Raw genomic sequence first — 24333 nt, 5'->3', positions numbered from 1 at the left:
GGGGAGGTTGCCCATTTTCAAAACAAATACGTGAACGATGAGTCATTGGCTATATCCCACCAACGGATGAGTCCCTTGTTGGTCAGAAGGGGACTCTTGGACCTCTTAAGCCAGGAGGTGTCCCTAGTGTCACGCAGCCACACCTGTTTCCACGAGCTCTGCTCGTCCATATCTGGAAACAGACTTCACGTCAGAATTCATAAGACTGTATTACTGCCAAGTTCAACTTGAAGAGGCAAATATTCAGAAAGTCTGTTGTATCCCCCAATTTAAGATTCCACCAGAAAGGGAGCTGGGCTTGATTGCACAGCCTGCACCTTCTGCTGGAGAAAATAGAATGGAAAATAACCCCTATTGAAGGGTTGAAGTTGTCCTGAAGCTTGGGAATTCTGTCAGGGATGGTGGTGAGTGGACGGGTCACCCACACTTCCAGGCTCACAGTGACCCACACAGGAAAGGTTTCTTTCTCGTTCACATCACATGTCCCTCATGGAGAACATGGGGCCTCTGCTCACCCTCCTAACCCAGGTGTCCACCCTGGAGGAAGCTTCTTCTCTGCACCCTGAATCACACGACAGCCCTTGAAGGTGCTCTAGACAGGGACACGTGTTCCTCTGTTCATGTTTCTCAGCTCCAGAAGTCACACAGCCCCATCCAGCCTTAAGTAAAAGGCGCCATCTTGTTCCCAGAGGTAGAGTCTGGAAACGTGAGAGCAGACGTAAGGGCCAGCGGCCAGCGTGGGGAGGAATATGCCCAGCTCCGGCCACGGCTGGAACACACAACTGCTCAGGACGACTCATTCCTGGCTTGATGTCCCAACTTCCTCTGCATCTGGCATGGCCATGGAACCAAACCTGTCATGGGGCCATGTGGGAAGCTCTGCCAGGGGACTCCAGAACAGGATCACTCTCTCAGATGTAAGTAAATTCCTCTCCTTCGGTCTGTGTTTCTCCCTGTTGGAATGTGTTTGGGTAAGAGTGTGATGCTTGGAGCAGTGGCAGCTAGATTGAAGCCATGAGGCAACCCCAAGCAGCCACAGGGGACGGAGCAGGGCACTAGGAGAAGCCTCCGCACGGACGACGGCACGGATCGGCCTCACCAAACCCCAAACTGCACCCCCTCAGGCTTCTTCCTTGGGATGAGAGTGACATTTCGGCTTAAGCCTGAATGAGTCCAGTATGTTGTTGCTGGTCAGTGAAGGGATACAATCACATTTCTGCCAATCACTAAAGAGCAGATGACTACCGACGTCGCAACAGAGATCTAGTATTCAGTGAAGGGGTCGAGAAGAACTGAGTCCACTGGAATCAGAGGCCCTGTCTGGACGGCAAAGACTTGGACAGCCTGGTACGGGTCTGGCACAGGGAGATGTCAGCGGCACCCCGGGGCAGGGCAGAGTGCTCTGCCATTTCACCTTTCACTGGAGAACAGCCCTGACTTGGCCCCCCAGTGTCTGTGCCAGGTCCTGGCTGGGGAGAGCTGGCTGACTGGGGTGGCTCTGGTCGCCGCCATCAGGGGAGAATGTTCTCCCTTCTCCACGGGGACAGTGGTCGGTGAAGGTGCAGTGGGACTGGGTATGGGAGAAGGGTGTCTCCGGGCCACGGGGACAGAGCCTTCCTGACAACAGGACAACGTGAGTGAAGGTAGAGTTGGGAGACGGAGGGCGGTCCCGAGCCCTTCGCGGGGTCTGACGTAGCAAGCACCAGCTGTGCACTCCTAGTTCCATGTGCCACGCTCCGCAAGGTGTCAATGGACACAATGGACATGTGTCACCGTCTGTCGCCCTGTGGGCTCTGGCTCTGATTGGAGTGTAGTGCATCCCACAGCACCCAGCTTGGCCAGGGGCTGTGACTAGCTTGGACACACTTCCACGTTCCCGCGTGAGAGCAGCCCGAGGAGCTCACGGCATCGCTGACCGCGGAAGTGTGAAGAAGAGGTCCCTCCGTGGTGACAGCAAGTACGGGGACGTTAAAGCTCCACTTTCTTCTCTTGTCCCTGAGGGGAGCCTTAATGAGACTATGTGAAAATCTGGTGGTTTCACCCTCTTTACTAGGATCCCTTGTGACTCTCACACGTTGGTGTCGGGTCTCAGAGTGTGCTGTCCTGGTGCACCGGTTGGATGTTCTTGACGGGGCCCTGGGCACAGCTCTTTCCTACGGCCTCTCCTGTACCGTCCTCCTGCCGTCATCCAGAAACCCGGGCTTCATGCCAATCTCTCCTTGCCGCCCCTACCCCAAGGACGACCCCAAGCTGCGGGCCCCATGGGTCTCCACAGGCCAGAGCTTCCTGTCCACGCCGGCCATTCATGGTGGGTTTGTGTCAGACTCCCTCCGCCGAGACGCGAAGCACTGGCTGCCAGGCCCTGTCATGGGTTGAACGGTGGCTCCCAAAGGTGTGTCTGCATCTTAATCTGCAGAGTCCGTGAACGTGACCTCATCTGGGAAGAAGGTCTTTGCAGTTGCAACCAAGCAAGGGATCTTGGTATGAGGAGCAGTCTGCGTCCTCTGGATGGGCCCTAAATCCAGTGACAAGTGTTTTTGCGAAAAATGGAGGTGAAGAGACCCCAACACAGAGCAGGCCGGGAGATCGTGAAGAGTGGTTAGAATGATGGACGCACAAGCCCTAGGAAAACCAGGGGCCGCCGGAAGCTGGGAGGGGCAGGACAGGTCCTCCCCCGGGGTGTCTGGAGGGAGCAAGACCCTGGGGTCTCTTGTTGTGAGCTTCTGGAGCTGTGAGAAAATGGGCTTTTGTCATTGCATGCTGCCCAGTGTGTGGGGTTATGTGAGGTGCCCCAAGGACAGCCTGGGGCCCTGCCCAGCAGGTGCCGTGATCTCCGAAGGGGAGACGCGTGTGCAGAGGACGGGGCCGGCGGCTCCTTCAGCTGCAGACGCCCCCCCTTCCCAGGCCTCTGGTGGGGGCAGAGCTGGGGCTAAGCCCTCGCTGTCCACTCCAGGGCTGCCCGGGACACTCAGAACTCACTGAACTAGTCCTTTCTCTGACAACCTGTGCTGTGTAACCCCGGGTGACCTCTCCATGCGAGGCACCAGACGTGCTGAATCTTATCTCAAGGCATCGGGCACCCAGAAGTCCTCGACACCAACAAACAGGTTGTTCCCACCTCACGTTCCTGCCCACACAGCTCCTGAACGCTGGATCGCTGGCCCGGTCCCACGTCTGGCTCATGGTCGCCACTTAATAAATACTTGCACGTCATACTCTTCCAATCTGTTATGCAACCCTACTTAAGGGAGAACCTGCGTGCCCTTGGCATCTTCTGGGTGAAGCTGGGGACAAGAATCCACAGCAGGTGTAGACAGACATGCAATGGAGGACACCTGTCCTGAAAAAGAAAAAGAAAAAAAAGAATGCCCTTTGACTGGCTTTTATGAATTCACTATCCAAACGCGTCCATCACCAATAGACCCCCAAGCCAGTTCCTGAGCGAAGAGCCCGTCTGCTCCTTTGAGGACAGACGGAAGAGCACAAGGAAGGATGGAACTCTGAAACAGCGAAACAAAGAAACCACGGGGTAGACGTTCAAAGCTAATTCGACCATTTATATTTTAGACAGTGACTCCAGCAAACATCTGTGAAGGATTTCAAAGTTGGAATTAGACCTAAAGATCTATTGCCCACTTCTGAAACGAGTAACAGTAAAACAGTAGGTTTTCCAAAACAACATGCTGGTCACCGACATGCTCTAAAATGATCCGTCTGTGGTCTCTCCATCCACAGGGTCTCTCCATCCCCAGGAGCCCACCGTGGGGCAGACACAGAGCAGGCTGCAGGGACAGGGACTCTGGGCACCTAGATCTGCCTGCCACCTTCTGCTCTCAGGGTCCTGGCGCTGCCCCCGCTCTGTATCCACACAACAGAGCACTCCAGAGTGGGCACTGACCACCAGGCGGCCACCCCTGCTGGATACAATCCCTCCCAGCCTCCAGTGGGCCAGCACATTCAGCCCATACTCACTTGCTATGTTGGATCCTGGGCACCTCAGTGCTCCCCGCCCACCCCAGGGGGCCTGGCCCTGGGGACCAACGCCACAGCAGGCATCCTGGGGGGCTCAGACTCGCACAGGCTGCAAGGGCACTCTGCCTACCCTGCCTTCTTTCCGTGCAAAGGGCAGCTACCCAGCGGTGCCTTCATGCTTCTGCCTGTCCCGCCCCATGACCGGCATGGACCCCAGCAGAGACAAAGAAACCCAGCAGAGGGTGTGGCAGATGCCCCCCTCCCTCCGGGCCTGGGGCTTCCACAGAGGGAGCCTGCTTCCCAACCCTGGGACGCTCCCCTGACAGTTCTTGGGCCGGCTGCATGCCACAGCTGCCAAGGAGACACAGACACGGTCCCCAGCAGAAACCTTAACGGACAGATGTGCACATGCACCTACCCTGGAGAAAACCTCATGTGGGGAGAGAGGCACAGCCAAGCCCGCTCCCACGGCACCACACAGACTCATGACTAATTAGAAACCATCAAAATGCCCTTTAATTGAAAGATAATTAAATAAAATAGAGCACATTCATGCTCTGGGATTCTAAGCAACAGTTTTTAGAGCACAGCGAGGATCTGTGTGCTGACATGGAACAGGCCAAGAGCCATTAAGGAAAACGGAGTCGCAAACAACCTTCCTCGGGGCAGGGGTTCGCCTGTGCAAACACCTACAAACTACACACGATCACGTGCGCGTGTGTACATGTATCCATCGTGAGTGCGCACGGCCGCACACGTTAATGCAGGGAAGGGGGTCGGATGAAGGAGCCGCGTGAACGGCCTCAGGGTTCCCCGTGGGAGTGGAAGGTTGCAATACACTCACATGCGAGGCACACTTGACCAGGGGTAGTTTAGTTTTATTTGAAAATTTTAATGAAAAAATTATACATGTTACTGCTACCAATAAAGTTAAAAATCCATTAAGATGCATCCTAGTAAGAAAGCACGGCAAAAGAGGAAGACAGCCCTCGGCGGCATGCGGGTCGGAAGCTTCCGGAAGGACAGGGCGTCTGGAGAATCACAGCTTCCTGACGGAGGCTGAGGCTGGATGGGAAAACGGACTGGGAGGCACACGACCTGCCACCTCGCACCCAATGTGGGCAGCGGGACCTCCGGGGTCACCAGCAGCCGAGGGTCATCACTGGGCCAGGGTGTGGCGGCGGAGGGTCTCTGGCAGCAGAACGAAATGCGGCCAGACTGAAGGCCGGAGATCTTTCAAGACGCCGTGCCCACAATCCAGCCAGCGGACGATGCGGACGTGAAGTGCCTGTGGGAAGGGTCACCGTGTAATTTCTTGTCCAACCTGGATCCTGGAGAAGATGGAATCTGAGAGCCAAAGAGGCCCTGAGCCTGCCCACATGTGGGGGGGCGGTGTACGGACTCCTCGCTAGCGGAGCCGGGGGAGAAGGAGAGGTGCAGCGGGACCTCTGCAAAGTCACAGGTCACGGGCACCTCCCTGAGTACAGAAACCCAACCACCTTTTCTGTTCCTCATCTACTGTAGCATCGCGGAGCTGCCCTGGTGCCAGGAGCGTCCCGCGTGTTCTGCCCACCATCACGGGGCCTACGGATGTCGAACAAGACAGAAGTGAAGGCGGACCGCTGACGGAGGCAGAGGCCGGTGGCCGGGGTCCGGCTGCTTCATGGAGTCCCAGGGGCACAGCGAGCCGCTTGGCGTATCTGTAGCTTCCGGTGGAGAAGGGTCACACGTAGATGGATATTCGGGCCTGTAGCTCATGGCTGAGGTTTGGATTAGATACAGATGTGGGGGGCCCACAGTACAAAGCCGGGGTGTGAGAGAGGTGTTCCAGCGAGGATGCGCACTGGGGTAAGCCCACGAGAGCAGCGAGGTTAGCCGGTGGGCAAAGAGACGGACACGGAGTGAACTGAGGAGGAGGAGGCCCTTCCGCAGGGCGGTGTCAGTGAAGGGGGCGTCAGAGCGAGTCAGACTTGGGGTCTGCAGAGAGCACAGTGAAGTTTGCTGGGTTCAAACGGTCAAACCGGGTGTAGATCTAGGAGTCCTTTTTATGAAATGTGTTTTTTCAACCAAGTCCCAGTTATCTCCATACTTACTTCAAATTCACAGGTTGGACCCAGCCCCACACCTAATGAATCAAGAGATTTCTAGGCATTTTAAGACACTTTCCAAGAGCTTCAAAGTTTTAGAATTCTAGGATTATATATGGGTTTTCCAGCTGGATTTTAAAACCAGGAATGACAGATGGGTTTGGGAGTGAAGAGACAGTTCTGGGCTCAGACTGCGGGTTGAAACGTAGAGGCAATGATGAGCACTAATGACAAACCCAGACCAAGGCCAAATCCAATATTTCACGTAGTGCGTTCTCCCCCTTCTAAGGAGACGGCAGGCTGCATTCACATGGGCTTTTCTAGGAGACAAGGCAAGAGACCAGAGCTGCTCGACCCTCTGCAGCTTGAGCAGGAACATTTCAGCCATGAAGACGAACAAGGGACGTGCTCTGGAGACGGGCCTCCGCAGACCAGGGGGGCAGAGGGCATCTTGGCAGGGGAGAAAACAGACTCGAGGAGGCTGGCACAACCCCATGCATCCTGGAATAAAAGAATGAGGGACATGGATGACACACAGCCTGCAACCCTGCAGGCCGGCTAGCGAAGAAGACCTTGGCCTTGAGAGCAGTGAGGCTGGGTCTGTCTGAGCAGTGAGGCTGGATTTCCGGAATGCAGGTGACAGGTCTCGGTCCCTGGGTGTGGGCAGCCACGAGAAGGAGGAATTCAAACTGTTCTCCTTCCCAGAAGAATGGTGGTGGGGGAAGGGGAGGAGGAGGAGCCGCACTCAGAGGTGCGCGGCTCAGGGAGTGGGGGTGCGGGAGGGCAGGGGATCCACATTTTCTCTCAAAGCCTTGGGACACTTCCACAGATTTGCATTTCAGGTGGGAGACCCCAAGTTTGAAGAGGTGATTTCTCCTCAAATGGCTGACTGGATGACAAAGCAGAACAGGTACTTCCAGGGGTGAGGGACGGATTTACAGAAAGCTGACTGCATCCTTGCAACAAGCAGGTGTTCTGGCCACGCGATATTCCAACGGAAGGCAGGGTGGGGTGAGAAGCAGAGGCTTTCCTCTGCCTGTGGCCCCGCGCTCCCCAGGCAGGGACAGGCGGGTTTATACAGACACACCACACGGCCAAATCACACGTCTTCTGAGAAGGCCAACCCCTCCTGAGGGAGGGAGCCTCCGGCCGGGGTGTCTGTGGACCTTCTTTTATCACCTGGTTCCACAGTGACATGACGAAGTCAGGCGGGAGCTGCCCAGAACACCGGACCTCGGACTCTCCACGAGTCAGCTGTTGAGGGAGCCGGGGTTGAAGCCTGTTCGCCCCTTTCTCGGAACACATAAAACCAAGTTCACAGGTGGGAGCACAAGAAAGTTTACTCCTAAGAGAAGATGCTGCGGGGCATGGATAGCATCTCCCAGCTCACCTTGAATGTGCTGTGCGGCGGGTGATCATCACCCATCACCGAAGCAGTTTGCATAGCTCAGGATTCCGGAGTTAGCAAGGAAACCGTCCGCCAGAAGCACCATTTCCCCCCACTGTGCTGGCGAACTACTCCGCCTTCACACGTCCATCAGGAGGTTCCTGATGGGATGCAGGACTGTTTTCCTGCTTTATAATCACTGGGTTTGTCTTTCTTTCAAGATGAAACCACTGACTCAATCTTTGAGCTATGGCCTGCATGAGTCGATGCCAAAGGTAGGCTTGCAAGTAACTTGTTTTCATCTGTATTGATAATAATAACAGCCAGTACCTTTATCCGAAGCATTCTTTTCCCCAACATTCCCATCATTCCAGATTTCTGCTTAAGTGAACACCTAATACATCGCTGAGGATCGGGCACATATTCACATCACACATTCTGTCATAAGATACATGACTGTATACTCCGGACGTGGCTAGAAAACCCATCAGATCTGAGCAGAGAACCATGTGATCATAGGCCACGTTTCACAACTGGAGGTTTACTCCTCATCAAACCACCGGAAGACAACAGAATCCAAACCCTGACAGTCACGTGCTTCTGTGATTCTTCAGCGTTAGAGCGAAGGAAAAGCCTTTGTCCAGATAAAATCTCATCTGTAAGCACGACGTCAACGAGGGAAGCAGAGCTTTCTGCCTAGTGAACAGGAGCCAGGGCTCCGAGTCCCCCCACAGGGCCCCTCTCTTACCTGCCCCAGGCATCCCCCATGGGGCCCCCGTCACCTGCCCGAGGTGATCCTGAGCAGAGTCCCTGCAGGGGCCGGACGCTGGCCTCTTCCTTGTGCTCGCACAGAGGGGCTCTGCCGGTGCCTGGAAGGCCTGAGGGGTCCGGCACATGCTGATGGCCCACAGCCCCTCTCTCCCTCCCTCTGGGACGTCGGTGGGTTCACACAGTCCCCCTACCTCTGCGATGTCGCCCTGTAGCTCCGACCCAGCTCCCTCTTGCCATTCCATGGACACACCTGATCTGCCCCTGCTCGGAGACCTGTGTCATCCCCTCCTTGCCCAGAGAGCGAAGTCTGCGCTCCCCGCCCCTGGGCGCCGCCCACTCTGCTCCTCTGTGTCCTTCCGCCTCCCTGGGATCACCCACCTCCCAGGCATGCTTCCAGAGCCCTGTCCTGCCAGCGCAGGGACAGACTTTGCTCATCCTCTTGACCTCTCCCAATCTAAGTCACCTTTCAAAGGCCGTCCAAGGGACAGGCCACTGGGCCCTCTCTTTGGTTGGTCCAAAATCTGGGCCCCTCATGTCAGTCCTGGCCCAGTACATGGGTGGGAACTACAGGGCTTTTTGGACAGAAGGGCCAAGATAAAGAATTTTTAATCAAGCATCATTATGGGTTGAACTGTGTCTGTCCCAAGATCCACACCGAGGTCCTAGCCCAGTTGCCTCAGAATGGGGCCCCGGGTGGAAACAGGGTTGTCGCAGATGCAGCTACTAAGATGAGTCTTACTGGAGTGTGTGGGCCTTCACCCAATGTACCTGTGTCCGTGTGGAGAAAAGGGAGTTTTGGGACACAGATAAACTCCCGTTGAGAAGGTCCTGTGAAGACAGAGGCAGAGCCTCTGTGGTGATGCGTCCACAAGCCAAGGAAGGGTGGGCATTACCAGGATGTTCTGGAAGGTAGGAGAGAGGCCCCGGGCAAGTTTTCCCTCTACCTCTGTAGGAACCAGCCCTACCAACACCTCCACCTTGGGCTTCTAACCCCCAGGACGGGTGACTATAAGTTTCTGTTGTTTAAGCCAGCTAGTCTGGGTCGCAGTGCTTGCAGATGAGGACGGGGACAGAGTGGCCAGTCCGTTGGCTGAGAAGCCTCAGAGGCAGACCCAGGCGGCAGCTGCCCGTACAGAAGAACGGAAACTGCGAAACGTCAGGAGCCCCAAGGAGCTGAACGCAGGCGGGGAGGCTGAGGGGCTGCGGCTGGCGGGCCATCCAGGGAGCACCAGGGAGCACCGTGGTCTGGCTCTGGGGGAGCCAGCGACCCTGCCGCTGCACTCGGAGCTGCGGCCCCAGGCAAAGCTGAGGTCCCAGAGGTGCGGGGAGGGAGGGGCTGCAGGAGAAGGAAGGGGCAGCCCCCCCCTCCCCGCTGCCCTGCAGCTCAGCCCTCCCCGCACCTGCTGCGGGGTCTAATGGAGAGGAAGCCCAACGCGCTGGGGAGGGAAGGGCGGCCGCTGAGAGACCCACGTAAGCAGCTGGCGCAGCCCTCTTCACTCGCACCACTGCCTCGGGTGGGAATTAGGTGTTCAGGAGCTTCGCCCGTCTCGCGGGCCTCAGACGCGGACTTTAGATGCTTAGACAACGGTCTGGTTTGTGTTTCCTTCACCCGTACCACGAGAAATCGTCCGCTTTTTACATGGCCCCCCCACAAATGTTTGCTAAGTAGGGAATGAATGGGGGGAAAAAGAGGGGAAAAAGAATGAAGGAAGGAAGGGGGGAGGGGGAGGGGGTGGGGGAGGGGGTGGGGGAGGGGGGAGGCGGGAGGCGGGAGGGGGGAGGCGGGAGGCAGGGGCCTCACATCCAACCTGACTGGCCTCCTTGGAAGGACAGGCTGGAGCTGGAGAGACGCTGGGAGTGTGGGCGCCGAGGAGAGATCACGGGAAGACAGAGGCAGGCCAGGCATCCGCCTGCGGAACAGAGAGGCCTTGGACAACACAACCCTGCGGACTCCTGGCCCCTGGACTCCCAGCCTCCAGGACAGTGAGAACATGCATCTCCCTGGTTGAGATGCCCCTGTCGGTGGGACTCTGCGAGGACAGCTGTACGTGACCTAAGTTCACCGACCGTCACTGTCGGTTACCGACCAGCCTGCGTCCAGTTGGGAGCTGTGGTTAGTTGCCAATCACCGAGCTCACTCCCAGGAGACTAGAGGCCAGCCGGGCTGTGTGAGGCTAGAGAGGAGAGGGAGACACAGAACACGGGTGAGTGGCTTGGAGAGTGTGTCTTGGGAGCTTTCACCAGCATGAAGTCATCAGGAGCGGCTCTGCAACTGGGTGGCTAGAGGACGCCCTACAGGAACTCGGAGGTCGGAGAAAAAACACAGCCTGAACTTGGTCCTAAGTGTCATGTTCTTTGGGTCAAAGTAGCTTCTGGAAATGTTCCTGGGAGGGAGCCTGCACGCCCCCCCCCCTTCCTGGTACTCATACAAATATCCACACACTCAGAGATGGCGCAAGAGTGCGGCCAGAAGGCCCGAGGCCGCTCTACCTAGTCTTCCGGCACGGGGAAGGAGGGAGGTAGCTGGTCTGACCCCAGCCAAGAACCCCGGACACCACGGCTCTGGAGACAGTCTTGGGGACAGGAGTGTGGAAGAGGAATGAAAGCGGACCAGGGACCTCAGTCGAGTAACCTTTCAAGTCCCCCCAGCCCCCGCCTTAGGCCCATTTCATACCTGGATTTTGTTTTTCCACAAGAATGGGCCTGGAAAACGCTGCTAGACCCAAATATCTTCCAAACCTCAGAGAAACCTTCCCCTGAGCTCCCAAAGTGTCCTGTTGGGCGCGTTTGTTGCACAGATGCCTCTTCACTGGACCGATAACCTACGCTCCAGTGACTCCTAGGACACACGGTCTGTGAAACCTGGAATGCACAACACTTTCTGCCCAGGACGTTGTGTGAGTGGGTATTTTCCAACTGCTATTTCTAAAAGGTATTTCCAGTAGGTAGATTGAATCTTTTATAATATAAGTGATTGAGGGCTGCTAGGAAGTCATGGGAGGTAGAATCCTATCTGGTCGAAATTTCAAACAGTTCTCCAAGAGTCAAACATAAATATGCCATTTAGTGTTCTCACCTTTTTCCATCCCACACATATCATTCCCTTTGAGGGTTTTACTAGCAAATCGTCTTTGGATTTGCTCAGATCTGAGAAATGTATTCTCATTCCTGAGTTATTATCTCATGTCCTTTCTGGTTGTTACTGTCAGTTGTTACTCAGTAGAATATGTGAAGTAAATTCATAAACAGTTTAAAATATGCATTGATCTGATTCTTTGGAAGAAAGGGGCTCCTGTAGCCATAACTGAATGGGATTAAGTTTACTTGATAACTCAACCGCCATAAGAACTCCGATTGCAAGACAAGAGGCTCGGCTACCATAAACATCCGGGATTCTGAAACGAAACAAAAAGCTAACCACTCTTATCAACACCTTGTACTTCTCTTAGAAGCTCATTCCTTCTTTAGGTGGAAAGGATACTTACAATATTTAATATTTATGTGGCCATAGTGCATTAATGCCCAAATGTGCATTTAAGTAACTTATTTGATTAATGAAATATTAATGAAAATGACAGTGGAATTGAGTCCGCTGGGTTTAAGGTGTTCCTAGTTTCTATTTTCTCTCACTGACGGGGAAAGGCTTCCCGCCCCCACCCTTACCCAATATGGGCATTTTCATCATGCCAGGATAGAAGGCTCTGTCCGTCATCCAGGTTAGCAGAGGAAAAGAAACTATCTCCTTCTACAGCAACCTAACCACAGAAGACACAGAAATCATGTCAGAATCCCAGCAGGTCACCCTCCTCTGCGGCCCCTGGTTATGAACCTTGCATTAGCTGCCTCCGTCAATCCTTAGCATCACCGGGAGACAAGTCAACTTCAGAGCCTCCCGGAAAGGATGGCATGGCTTGGAGTCTTTTGCTCTTGCTTTTGGGAAACAAGAGGAAGTGCAATTCTTCCACAGTTTAGGAATGAAGGGTTAAGGTCAAACAATGGGCCTTCGTAGCTTCCAATCCCAGAAGATCGATAAGCCCAGAAAATCTTCCTGCCACTACTGTGGATGCCTCAGGGACCCAGAGGAGCAAGGCAGGAGTTTTCCTGAAGGCTGTGCCGCTTCGCTGCAAATACTAATAAAATGAGTCCTCTAGTAGACAGCTGTCATCTTGCACCAGAAAAAAAGAGACTGCCTACCACAAGCGGAATGCAGTAAGTTTAAAAATAGACTTACGCGGCAAAAGTTAGAGGATGCTAATTTCCAAAGGGACCTGTGCACAGAACAGAACGGAACCTCTGTGCACCTTCTCTGCACCCATAAATGTCAGAGATTTCCTTGGAGTAGTACCTCAACAGTTAACGGTTCCACACTCAAGGAGTTAAAACACAAACCTTAACACATGACTGCTTTTAAGCTGTAATGTCCTTAGAACAGAAGTTCTTATCAGAGGTCTGCACCGCACTTGGCAAACAAGACGTTGTACCTTTTAAACAAATAATTCATTAAGTAATTAAATTCAAGTGAGATTACTCTAATTAAATACACACTGCTGTTGAATCATAATTTCTATGTGGTCTAGTTAAAGATGAACAATCTCTTATTCCTGACAAAAAAGAAAGCTTTAAAAGAATTCCCCCGTGGCGGGAGGGATAGATTTACAGGCGCTCCACAGGGGTCATTTCAAGAAGGAAAAGACAGCCCGCGCAGGGGCCGGGTGGGGCGGGTCTCCTGCCCAGAGATCCCGGCGATCCGGGCTTCCGCGGACGGGACTCTGGCACCGGCAGGAAGCCACAGCGCCCTGCTCCGCCGCTCGGTTTTCCGCGCGCCCGGCCCGCGCACCAGGCCCGCAGCGGGACGCGCGCCAGAGGAGCCGCACAAGGACCTCAGGACTTGGGCAAGGACGGAACCTCACTTGGTCCCCCAAGCCGCGCTCGCCCGTCTCCCTCTGAGGCCTGAGGACCCGCAGCCACCGCGGCGCTCACGGGGGCGCCGCCGAAGTCCCCGCCGGCTTGGATCTGCGCCTCTGGGCTGCGGAGAGCTGCGGGTCGGCTGCGTGGCGGCCCCGCACTGCTGTGTCAGACACGCGTTTCCCAGCGTTCCGGGGCGGGCGGCTACACCTGTACTGCGAGGATGTACATCGCCTGGCTCCGGGACGGCGCTGCTTCGGGACGGGGAACCACACACACGAGCTAATTAAAAGCTGCATAATGGGGCCCTACAGGAACGCGGTAGAAAAACAAATAAATGCGCGTGCAGCTGGCGCGGCCATGGCACCTCTGCCCCTGAGCAACCGTCTGGTGACATCAAATTATAAGCCCTGGAAACCCTCACACCGCCGCTGTTGATCACATTGGAGGCATAATGGAAATGATTTGGTTAATTAAGGGGAGGTTTATAAAATATTTACGTGTGTGCACACGCATGTAATTCACTTCCTCCTACACTCGGGGACGGCGACATCGCGGCAGCCAGCCCGGGGAGGCTGCGGTCCATTCTTCTACCCTGCCATGGTGGGAACCCCTGCCGGTTCCGGGCGCAGCGCTCCCAGGGCCGCTCTTCTCCGGCCCCACTGCAGTCGGGGGAACCAAGCCCCCACTCCTCCCAGCACCTGCTCTGCTTTGCCCGGTGGCGGGCCCTGCCTGGAGAGCTTCAGACCATCCCCAGTCCCTGGCCCCTCACTTCAGGACGTTTTGCTCCAGGGATGTTCCTGGGGTCTCGGCTTTGCCTCCTGCTGGCCTCACTCTGGTCCCTCCGGGGCAGCCAGGCTCTCTTCTTGGCTTGAACCCAAGGGCAACTGGGTGCAGTCCTGCGCTCCTCCAGGCTTCTAGGCAGTCCGCTGGGGACTGTTTGACTCTTGCCTCACTGTCTGTCTCTGAGGAGCACGGTGGCTTCCTGGGTCCTGCTGGAGAAAGGTGCAAAGTCTAATGGGTATTTAACAAGACTCATAAATCAGGAGGCACGCATCAGGGCGGAGGGCAGGGCCAGGGTCTGGGGCTGGGCCAGGTCAGGCCACCAAGCCCCAGCACGAAGCTGCTGCCCTGCATGCCTGCCCCACCATCTGCGCAGGAAGGAATGGCCATTTTGAAAAGCAGAGGAAGAGGCCTTGGGGCTGCCACTGCATCCCTGACCCTGGTCTCTGACACCCGCTGGGTCCTTGGCGCCAAAGGCAGGTCCCCAAGATGGCTTCCGGGAGAGGGGCAGTTTCCCAGCAGCTGCATCCTCTTCTTCTGGGACCCTGGGAGGCGGAGCCTCAAAATCAGCGGAGAATTCTTTTGGACGAAATAAAATTGTAAACGGGATGCTGTTTGGTTTGTTTACTTTTATTCTTTCATAAATATACAGTGGGTAGGTGGGTAGGGAGCATGGTGGCGGCCAACCATCGCCACGGGCCGGGGAGAACAAAGGGACGTGACCTTTTTCGGACCTGGGGGAACAGTTCCCTCTTATTTGGAAAACTAACCCCCCACCCATCCCACCAAAGGACAACCAGCAGGTAAACTTTTCATCAGGCCTTGAAACCTGCCTAAAAGTCAAGTTGGTCCCAAATCCCATTTTTGCCAACTCTCCCTTCTCCAGCACACACCGAGCTCTCAGGGCCTTTCTCTCCTCCCCACCAGAGTCCCCTGCCTCCCTCCAAAACCACTCCTGCACTATACTCAGGTGCACGACCCGTCCACGGGTGCACCCAGAGGCCCAGGTCCTAGCTGGGGATGCGGAGGATCCAGGCTTTCCAATAACAAAGTCTTGACCAACCGCCACTGCCCAGCTCTTCCCGGTTGTGCCAATGACCTGCTCCAACTCCCGGGGTCCCTGCACGGGCTTCCTTGCACTCCCTCCCCAACCTGAGCCCCTATGCAGGCCCCTTGGAGCTCAGATTCGGCTGGCCTCGCAGCGACCCCTAGGTCTGGCTTTGTACTGTTGATTCCACTGTCCTGCCTCCGGCTCAGTGGTTGGCCAGTCACAAGCAAAGGGGAGGGGCTCCTCCAGCCCCACCCCTGGTCCTGGCCTCAGGACCAGTCACAGGCCGCCCGGAACCACCCCTGCCAGGTGGGGATAGGGGCTGAGGGTCTGTGAAGGTGGTTTCTCCCTGTTTGTGGATCCAGAGTGGTGGGGCTGTGGGTGGGTAGAACCCCACAGATGGTCCCCAGGCAGTGCCACTGAGCCCCAAAAGGACCCTATATGGCCCCCCTATTCTCCCCTGCCTCTCTGCTGTCAGAGGGATGGCCAGGGCCCGGGAAGGGCTGAGCAAGTGAGCTGGGCTATCTTCTTTGTGGAAAGTTCTGGAATCCCCTTAAGCAGATGTTCAAGTGAGGCCCAAGGTCCAGGCTCAGGCACAGCCGAGGGGCCTTTCCTCCTCAGCCCCACTATTTGATGCTGACAAGGATTAGAGGGATGGTGGGATGATACTTTCCATGGAGATGCTGAGCCCGGAAGTTTGGGGTCCTTCTCTTTTCCTCCTGATCTCCAGTGGGATGGTTTGGAGGCAATGCCCCCCCCCCAGGCTTTTTTTTTTTTTTTTTTTTTTTTTTTTTTTTTTTGTCAGATTGTTTTCCTAGTTTTCTTCATGCAATTTTTTGGGTAAAGCTCAAGGAGAATGAAGGAAAGAGATGAGCCAGGGGTACAGTCGGGCTCTGCTGGGATCCAGCCCTGGCCTCGGGCAGAGAATGAGTACAGTCAGCACTAAGGTGCCTTTCTAGGGCTTCACAGAGGAAGTCTACAGGCCTTTTTAGAGTCAGTTCTCCCACTACTGGGGAATCCCCAGACATGGTTTCCAGGAGGGCCCTTCCCACTCACCTCCCCATCTTCTAGAACCTTCTATCTTTTCATAATGCAGATGGAGATGAGACAGGCAGGGCACAGCATGTGTCTGTGGGGGTTGTTCTGGACCAAATCTGCTGCCCACATCTGGTTCTGAGGGCTCAGGCCCCCCTGGAGTGAGCTGCCATGGGCTGCAGGGGGAGAGGGCGGGCGGAGGAAGACCCATCTGTGGGGCTGAATCCCTACAGGGACAAGGGTCTCTGGCCTCACATTCAGACTGCCCTCCATGTCACGGAAGAGGGTTTATTGAATCTGTATTTACCTGTCACCCTGAAATGTGACACTGAGGTTTGCTGAACCGAACAGTGCTGGGGCTGGCCCGGGGCTGTTTGAGATGTAGGAAAGAGGGCTTTGGCAGGCAGGGAGGTGGTGAGCTGGGGAGCAGGAGGAAGCTCTGGTCTATTGACTGCCAGGACTGGGAGTGGCTCGTACTGAGCTCTAGCACCCCAGAATCTGCTTCCAAGCAGGAAAAGTCCCCAGATGTTGCAGGAGGTTTCTAGTCTGAGCAAGGGCTAGTTCCTGGAGGTTGGGTGGGGGCAGTAGGAGAAGGAGTGAAGGGGCAGCACGGACAGGCAGAAAACCTGACTGAGTGGATAAATAAAAGCCTGATTACAGATCTGTTAATTAGTAATTACCATTATGGGTGTCATTGTTGCTAATTATAGACAGCGGTTCTCTGTCTGTCCTCAGGCCCCCAAACGGGGAAATGAGAGCCTTCCTGATGGTGCAAGCGTCACTGGGCCTCCAGGATCCAGGGGCCTGGAGAGGGAACTAGGGGATGGGGTCCAGGTCAAGGTTCAGCAACACAGCCTGCTGAGGACCTGGCCCCGAGGTCAGCCTCAACTCCACACACTGGAACTGGCCCACACCAAGGCTGACACTGCAGCGCGTGGGTGAGATTCCTGCAGGGTCCAGTGTGCCAGCCCCTCACAGCAGGGAGTACGGGGGGGGGTCGCTTATTCGGAGATGGGGAAAAGTGGCCCCAGGAACCTGGGCCGGTACCCCGGCACATTCCCTACCCGGTCCGCGGGGATCTGGCCGGCGAGTGGAAAGGCAGAAGCGGCCTGCCCCACCGAAGTCCGGTGCACAGGGAGGCGAGGAGGACCGAGCACCAGTCTGAGCCCTAGCGGGGACCTGGACCTCCTCCTGGAGCTCGGGGTTCAGCGCAGTGTCCGCTCGCTCTCCCCGCCGGCTGAGGATGGAGAGGAGGGACGCCGTGTCCCTGGGCCGGCCGCAGCGTCGCCTCGGGCGGGCGCTCTCCACACAAGTTTCCTCCCTGCGTGTGCACACGTAGCGGACAGACGAGGGGCCCCGAGCCACACTTCGTTCCTCCCGTCGCCGGGGTGGGGGCGGAGCGTTTCCGTCGCGCGGCGGTGGTGATTTTCCAGCAAAGAAAAGGTCCCCACCCTCACCTCCAAGAATCCGTCACTGTGGACTGCCTCTGCTTTGCCACCGAAGTGGCTTCTCAGCGGCCCTTTCTCGAAGTTTTCCCAATTAGGGAGCGCGCAGAGCTGGGCGGCCACCCGCTTCTCCGAGCGCAGCGAGGACAGTCGCGGCCAGGGGACCCGGGAATACCTCGTGGGGGCCGCGGGGCCGCCACGGCCGCGTCCGGGGGTCACGCCACGCCGGCTTCTGCAGCGCTCCGAGCGCGCGAGGGGCCACTTCGGCCAGAGATGTCTGGGGGTGGCCAAGGCAGCGCCGGCCTCGGAGGAGAGGCCCTTCCCGGCGGGCTGTCACCGGCCCGGCGCCGGCACCGCGGCCCCAACGGCGGAAGAGCAGGCGCCGAGACGCTTTCCTGAGCCCGCAGACACTCCCCGGCTCCGAGGCCGCAAAGCCCGGGTCCGACAGCCGCCGCCGGTGCGGGCCGCCGTCAGACGGCCGCGGGAGCCCGGCGGCGGGGAGCCCGTGGCCGCGAGGCCCGCACCCGCCGCCCGGCCCGCTCGCGCGCCCACAGCGGGCGGAGGTGGCCCGGCCGGCGCGGAGCACCACGTGCGAGTCGGGAGGGGCGGGAGCGGCCCGCGAGGGCGGGCGGGAGGCAGGGAGGGGGCGGGCGGGGAGCCGGGGGGCGGGGCCAGCGCTCGAGGGGATGCCAATCAAAGCATCAACTTCAAATTGTGTCTGAAAGCCCCGCCGCCGAGCGGAGGGCGGCCGCCGCAGTCGGCGCGGGATCGCGGAGCCGGGCGCAGCCGGGAGCCGGGCGCCAGCGAGCAGCGGGCCGAGCAGCAGCCAGCGGCCCCCGCCTCCGGGCCGGCCCGAGCGCGCCCGGCCGGCCGCCCGCTCCCCCCCCCACACCCCCGCCGCCGCGACCCCCGCCGCGCCGCCGCGACCCCCGCCCCCGCCCCTTTCATCCTCGCCCGGCGCGGCCGCCGCCGATCCGCGGACATGTCCTTCCCGCAGCTGGGCTACCCGCAGTACCTGAGCGCCGCGGGGCCCGGCGCCTACGGAGGCGAGCGCCCGGGAGTGCTGGCCGCGGCCGCCGCCGCCGCCGCCGCCGCCTCGTCGGGCCGCCCGGGGGCGGCGGAGCTGGGCGCGGGCGCGGGCGCGGCCGCCGTCACCTCGGTGCTGGGCATGTACGCGGCGGCCGGCCCGTACGCGGGCGCGCCCAACTACAGCGCCTTCCTGCCCTACGCCGCCGACCTCAGCCTCTTCTCGCAGATGGTGAGTGCGCCGGGCCTGCCGCCGGCCCTCGCCTCGGCCGCCTCCCCCGGCGGCCCCGGAGCCCCGGGCGCGGGTGGCCGGGCGGCGCGGGAGCGGGAGCGGGGGCGGGCGGGGCCGGCCCGGCGGGGGAGCGCGGGAGACCCGGCCCGCGGGTCCCGGGCGGCCGGGGGAGGCGGCGGGATCGCCGGGCGGCGGGCGGGCGACGGCCCCTGCGGCTCGGCCGGGGGTCGGCGGGAGGCCTGGGCCGCGAGCGGGGTCTCGGCGGGAGTCGGGGAGGCCGAAGCAGCAGGCCCGGGGCGCGCGGCTCCGGCGGGAGGTTGGGGCCAAAGTCGCTCGCGCCCCCGGCTCGGCGGTGGCGGCGGGGCGGGCGGGCGGGCGGGCGGGGTTCCGGCAGCTCGGCCGGGTTCTGCAGGACGCCCAGGACGGGCCGGCGCACCCCGCTCGCGCGACCTCTCCGGCTTTGGGGCCGGGCGGGGGAGACCCCGCTCCCTCCCGTTTTGGTGGGCCTCGTCCAGTTGTGTCCGACTTTGCAGAGGGAACCCTGGAAAGCCTGGAAGAGTTGATCAAAATAAACCTAACAATGGCGAGACCAGACGGGCGGGATGGGGTGTCTTAATGGAGTGCGTGCAAATTTGAGATGCGGGGGGGGACTGGAAATAATTTTGGCGTGTGGAACGGTGTTTGCTTTGACTTTCGTAAGTTGCCAAAGTTTTCATTTCTTTTGCACCGAATGAAAAGCACTTTTCTTTCCGCGTTACATAATGGAGGATTAAAGAAAACAGTCCCTGGGCTTAAAATAAATGCTGTCCTCCTAGTCTCCCGTCCCAGTGGGTGTCAGATGGGGGAGGGAGCTGCAAATTTAATTCTCCGCGGGGCATTCGCCATTCTGTCGGCCCAAAGGATCCATTTTCCTTGGTCTGACTGCAAGGTCGCGCTTAAACTTCGGGATACTGCTGAATTGCGCGCGGGGCGCTGGGGGCCAGGGAGGCAGCCCCCCTTGCGCTGGGGCTGGCGGGATGAGGCAGTTTGCAGGCACCCCGCTTGTCTCCCCACTCTCCACAGAAGAGGCAGGAAATAAATACCCGCCAATTGTAAGCGAGAAAAGCGGCTGGTGTGTTTTTCTGTAACTTTTTCTTGTAGTTTTGGAAAGAAAAGGCTATTTCTCTGAAAGCGGCCCCAGCTGCCTTTGAGATCGCTTGCTATCGAAAAAGATCAGCTCCCATTTTGTTCTGGCGGCTGGGGATGCCAGGGAAGCGATGAGAGATTTACAAGGTATCCTTTCAAAAAGAATTCGGGGTAGAGAAGAGGCCGAAATGTCCTTACAGTTACAACCAAAATAATTTGCAAAGTACATTTTGCAAAGATTGGGCAAAAACGAAATCTGGCCAGGGCAACCTTTTCTCAGTGGCATCCACCACTAAACTAATTAGTCAAATAAATATTCTGCTCTTTACAACTTCTCAGTCTGGAAACCCCCTCTGCTAATGTAAAAACTGGACCATGTTTATTTGGAGAATTTTAAATTTTAACAGAGATTTTGAATACAGATGTGTGCTCTTTGGGAACAAGTCCCCCTCCCAAGCGAGTATTTGTAGGAGAGAAATGGAGCTGCGTGGTGGGACTCTGCACCCATTGTATGCGGCGGGGACGGGAGATACTAGATCTTTCTCTTTTTCTTCCTCCTCCTCCTCCTCCTTTCTTGTTCTTCTTCTTCTTCTTTTTTTTTTTTTTTTAAACTAAGGGGAAACAATATAGAAATAACCCCCAAAAGGTGTGAGTATGTGCTCGTGCTCTCCCTCTGATTCTCAGAAAGTAAGCCTAAATGCAAACTCTTGATTCTAGGCCTGGGCTTCCAAGCCCTTAAGATTGGGGATTTGGAAGTCAAAAGATAAAATTGTGAGTGAATGTCTGTCTGGGCAATTTATGGTAATAATGAGGCCTAATGAGGTTGTTAGAAAGATAAAATGTTATTTACCAAAAAACCTGATGGGATAATTTGACTTACTGTGTTTTACTACGGATGATAAAAAGAATATTGATCACAAATAAATCACAGCTTCTAAATGCCTGAGAACAGTTCGAGCTTCCTCTTGCCACATCACAGAGATAAAGTGAGAACTGGCCTAGGAGCGCGGTTCCCTTTCTCACAGCCGGGACTCCTGAGCCCTCCTGTTAATATTTTACCAGTTAAGCCCTCCTTTTGTATTTAAAAAAAAAAAAAATGGTGTTTTTGTTATTGTTGTTGATGATGGCCAGGATTAAAATTTTAAATTACCTGTCACCACGGTCGACCTTTAAGTGTGGGGAACCATTAAATGCAGATTAATTTGGGAGCTAAAAATAGTGTGCTTTCATTTTAAATTGCTGGTGGATTTGGACCCAAAGAAAACCCGAGATGGTTTATTTTGCTTGACCCCCTCAGGGTCGAAGGGAGGGGCTTTAGGCTTTAGGTTCAGTACGTTTGGAGAAACTGTTTTATCAGCGCAGTTAAAAGGTTTTCCCTTCTCCTTAGCCTGAGATAAACTTGGAAATTAGGGCTGTTGAAGTTGTTGGGAGTGGTGGGGGTGAGGGGACTGCGGGACGCCCCGGGAGAGTCTGTGGGGCCGTGGCTCCCGCTGTGGTCTTCTGGAAATGCATGGATTCTGGAACTTCTCTTGAGTAATGAAATAAAATAAAATAAAGATAAAAATAAAAGCAAAACCAAACCAAAACAATAAACAACCTCTTCACGATGGGTGGAAGTTCAGTTTCTAGAGGCCGCTGATGGTTCTGACCCGTCACTTCCTCCCTGGGTGGTGCACTGGGGGCCTTCCTGTTCTCCAGCAGACAAGAGCCGCTCTTCCCCAATTTCCCAGTTTTGGGGACTCATCGCGCTCTCTCTCTCTGTTTCTTCTCCCCCCTCACCCCTGATCTCTCTCTCTCCTCCCTCGGTGGGCTTTGTGGTTGCAGGGCTCACAGTATGAACTCAAAGACAACCCTGGGGTGCACCCTGCCACCTTCGCAGCCCACACGGCGCCAGCCTACTACCCCTACGGCCAGTTCCAGTACGGGGATCCCGGGCGGCCCAAGAACGCCACGCGCGAGAGCACCAGCACGCTCAAGGCCTGGCTCAACGAGCACCGCAAGAACCCCTACCCCACCAAGGGCGAGAAGATCATGCTGGCCATCATCACCAAGATGACTCTCACGCAGGTGTCCACCTGGTTCGCCAACGCGCGCCGCCGCCTCAAGAAGGAGAATAAGGTGACGTGGGGTGCGCGCAGCAAAGACCAGGAGGACGGAGCCCTTTTCGGAAGCGATACAGAGGGCGACCCCGAGAAGGCCGAGGACGATGAGGAGATAGACCTGGAGAGCATTGACATCGACAAAATCGACGAGCATGACGGCGACCAGAGCAATGAGGACGATGAGGACAAGGCCGAGGCCCCTCGCGCGCCGGCGGCACCGACGGCCCTTGCTCGAGACCAGGGCTCGCCGCTAGCAGCTGCCGACGCGCTCAAGTCCCAGGACTCGCCCCTGGGCCTGGTCAAAGAGGTCCCGGAGCCTGGCAGCACGCGCCTGCTGAGTCCCGGCGGCGGGTCGGGTGGCCTGCAGGGCGCCCCGCACAGCAAGCCCAAGATCTGGTCCTTGGCCGAGACCGCCACGAGCCCCGACGGCGCGCCCAAGGCCTCGCCGCCTCCTCCCTCCGGCCATCCCGGCGCGCACGGGGCCCCCGCGGGTGCGCCGCTGCAACACCCCGCCTTCCTGCCCAGCCACGGACTGTACACCTGCCACATCGGCAAGTTCTCCAACTGGACCAACGGCGCGTTCCTCGCGCAGGGCTCCCTGCTCAACATGCGCTCCTTCCTGGGCGTCGGCGCGCCCCAAGCCGCGCCGCAGGGCCCGCACCTGCCCGCGCCGCCGCCGCCGCAGCCCCCAGTCCCAGTTGCTACAGGGGTGCTCCACGGTGACAAGGCCTCTGCTCGCAGCAGCCCGGCGCTCCCAGGTATGGGGCCCCCGGGGTGTCTGCCTCGCCCCGGGCCAGGAATCCGGAACCCAGGCATAGCATGGGCGGGGGGGGGGGGGGGCAGGGGGCAGGGAGCGCGCCGGCTCCGGAGGGGAGAGGCGGTGGCAGCCCAGCCCAGGGATGAGCAGTCATCTCTGCCTGGATTAGGGCACTGAGGCCCTGAGGCCGAGGCCCTGGGAGAGCTGAGTTCTACCTGCAGGCCTGCCTAGTGAGGGGTGGGGGGTTTTCCAAGACCCTGTCCTCGTAGTGCGAGGGAGGGAGTGGGTGGGGGAGAGGCTCGCGAACTCAGGCAGCAACCCCTCCGCCCCTAACACTCACGCGCCCAGCTCTTAACGCTCTGCTTCTCCCTCCCTCGCAGAGAGAGACCTCGTCCCCAGGCCGGACTCGCCGGCACAGCAGTTAAAATCTCCCTTCCAGCCCGTGCGCGACAAGTGAGTGCGGTTTGCTTGTGTCCTCCGTGCGGTCGGGGCCGGCGCGGAGCGGGGATGCGGGGCGAAGGGCGCGGGGGCGGGGGAGCTGAGCTGCGCCGGGCGGCAGCGTCCCACGGTCGTTGCGGAAGGGGCGCTGTCCGCCGGCGCGGGGCGCGGGGCGCGGGGCCCGCCGGCCGCACCGGGTTTCTCCCGACCCGGGAGCCGCGCGGGGCAGGCGGCCACGCCCCCAGGCGCTCGGCCGGCAGAACCGGTGCCGCGGGCTGCGGCGTCCCTCACTGACTTCTCGTGCTTCTTGTCTCGTTGTGTTTCCCCCGCAGCTCGCTGGCCGCGCAGGAGGGAACGCCGCGGATCCTAGCAGCCCTCCCGTCCGCCTGATTCAGGGTCTTCTGTTACTTTTGCGGGGGGAGGGGGGAGGAGTTCGGGAGGGAGGGATGCGGGAGGAATTAGGACAAATATTTCAGACTGGTGTAAAGACAAATACAGCCACGACGTCGACGACTCCCATCCATCGCTTTCTGCAGAAAGGGGTTCGTCCGGGCAGCCTGGCCTCTGCCCCCAGCTCTGGTGGCGGTCACCAGGCTCTGGTGCACTATCCGCTCGGTAAACGCCGCTCGGTAAAAGCCCCACGTGCTTGTGTCTTTTTTTTTTTTCCCCCTTCTTTCTGTATATAGAGTGATTTCAGATTGTAAATAGCGCGTCAGCGAACTTGTCTAAATCATATATTTTTGTCTAATAAACTAAATGAAATGATGCCCACTGCTCCCGCTGCTGTGTGTGGCTGGGTGTGTGCAGGGGTGTCCGGAATCCTGCAGTGCTGGCAGGGCCCAGATGCCCCTGGGTTAGGGAACAGAGGCTCCTTGGGGAGTTTCTACGGGAAGACTCTGGTGTTTCTCAGTCTTTCCGCGTTTGCTGAATTTGTTAGTATCAGTAGGGCAGTTTCTTGTAGGCAGTTTCTTTCCAACCCTTAGACATTTATCTGGGGGCACGCCGTTCTCCGGAGGTAAATGAATTGGAGTTTCAGCAGTTTATACACCGATTTCTTGAAATGGGCAATAATGGGGGGAAAATGAAAAGAATTTCTAATTATGTCCCCAAAGGAGAACATTGGATTTGAAATCAATTACAACTAGTTGTCTCAACAGTGCATCCTGGTGTCGGGTTGTTTTGTGAGTGGAGGGAGGACAACATGGAGTATGAAAATTTGT

At 57.5% G+C, this 24333-nt stretch overlaps 1 protein-coding gene across 1 annotated transcript; it reads left to right on the top strand.

The window, feature by feature from the left end:
* Positions 1-18356: 18356 nt before the first annotated feature.
* IRX1 (iroquois homeobox 1) lies at positions 18357-23880 on the top strand. The gene is made up of 4 exons (XM_045089196.1): positions 18357-18691; positions 21641-22676; positions 23056-23128; positions 23446-23880. Exons 1-4 carry the CDS (start codon positions 18416-18418, stop codon positions 23501-23503), a joined length of 1443 nt encoding a protein of 480 aa, XP_044945131.1. The 5' UTR covers positions 18357-18415; the 3' UTR covers positions 23504-23880.
* The last annotated feature ends 453 nt before the right edge of the window (positions 23881-24333 follow it).

This window comes from Mustela putorius, unplaced genomic scaffold, assembly GCF_011764305.1.
Source record: "Mustela putorius furo isolate JIRA1106 unplaced genomic scaffold, ASM1176430v1.1 tig00000107_pilon_pilon_pilon, whole genome shotgun sequence".
Classification (NCBI taxonomy): Eukaryota; Metazoa; Chordata; class Mammalia; order Carnivora; family Mustelidae; genus Mustela; species Mustela putorius.
The sequence above is the reverse complement of the archived record's forward strand: the minus strand, read 5'-3'. Positions and strand labels throughout refer to the sequence as shown.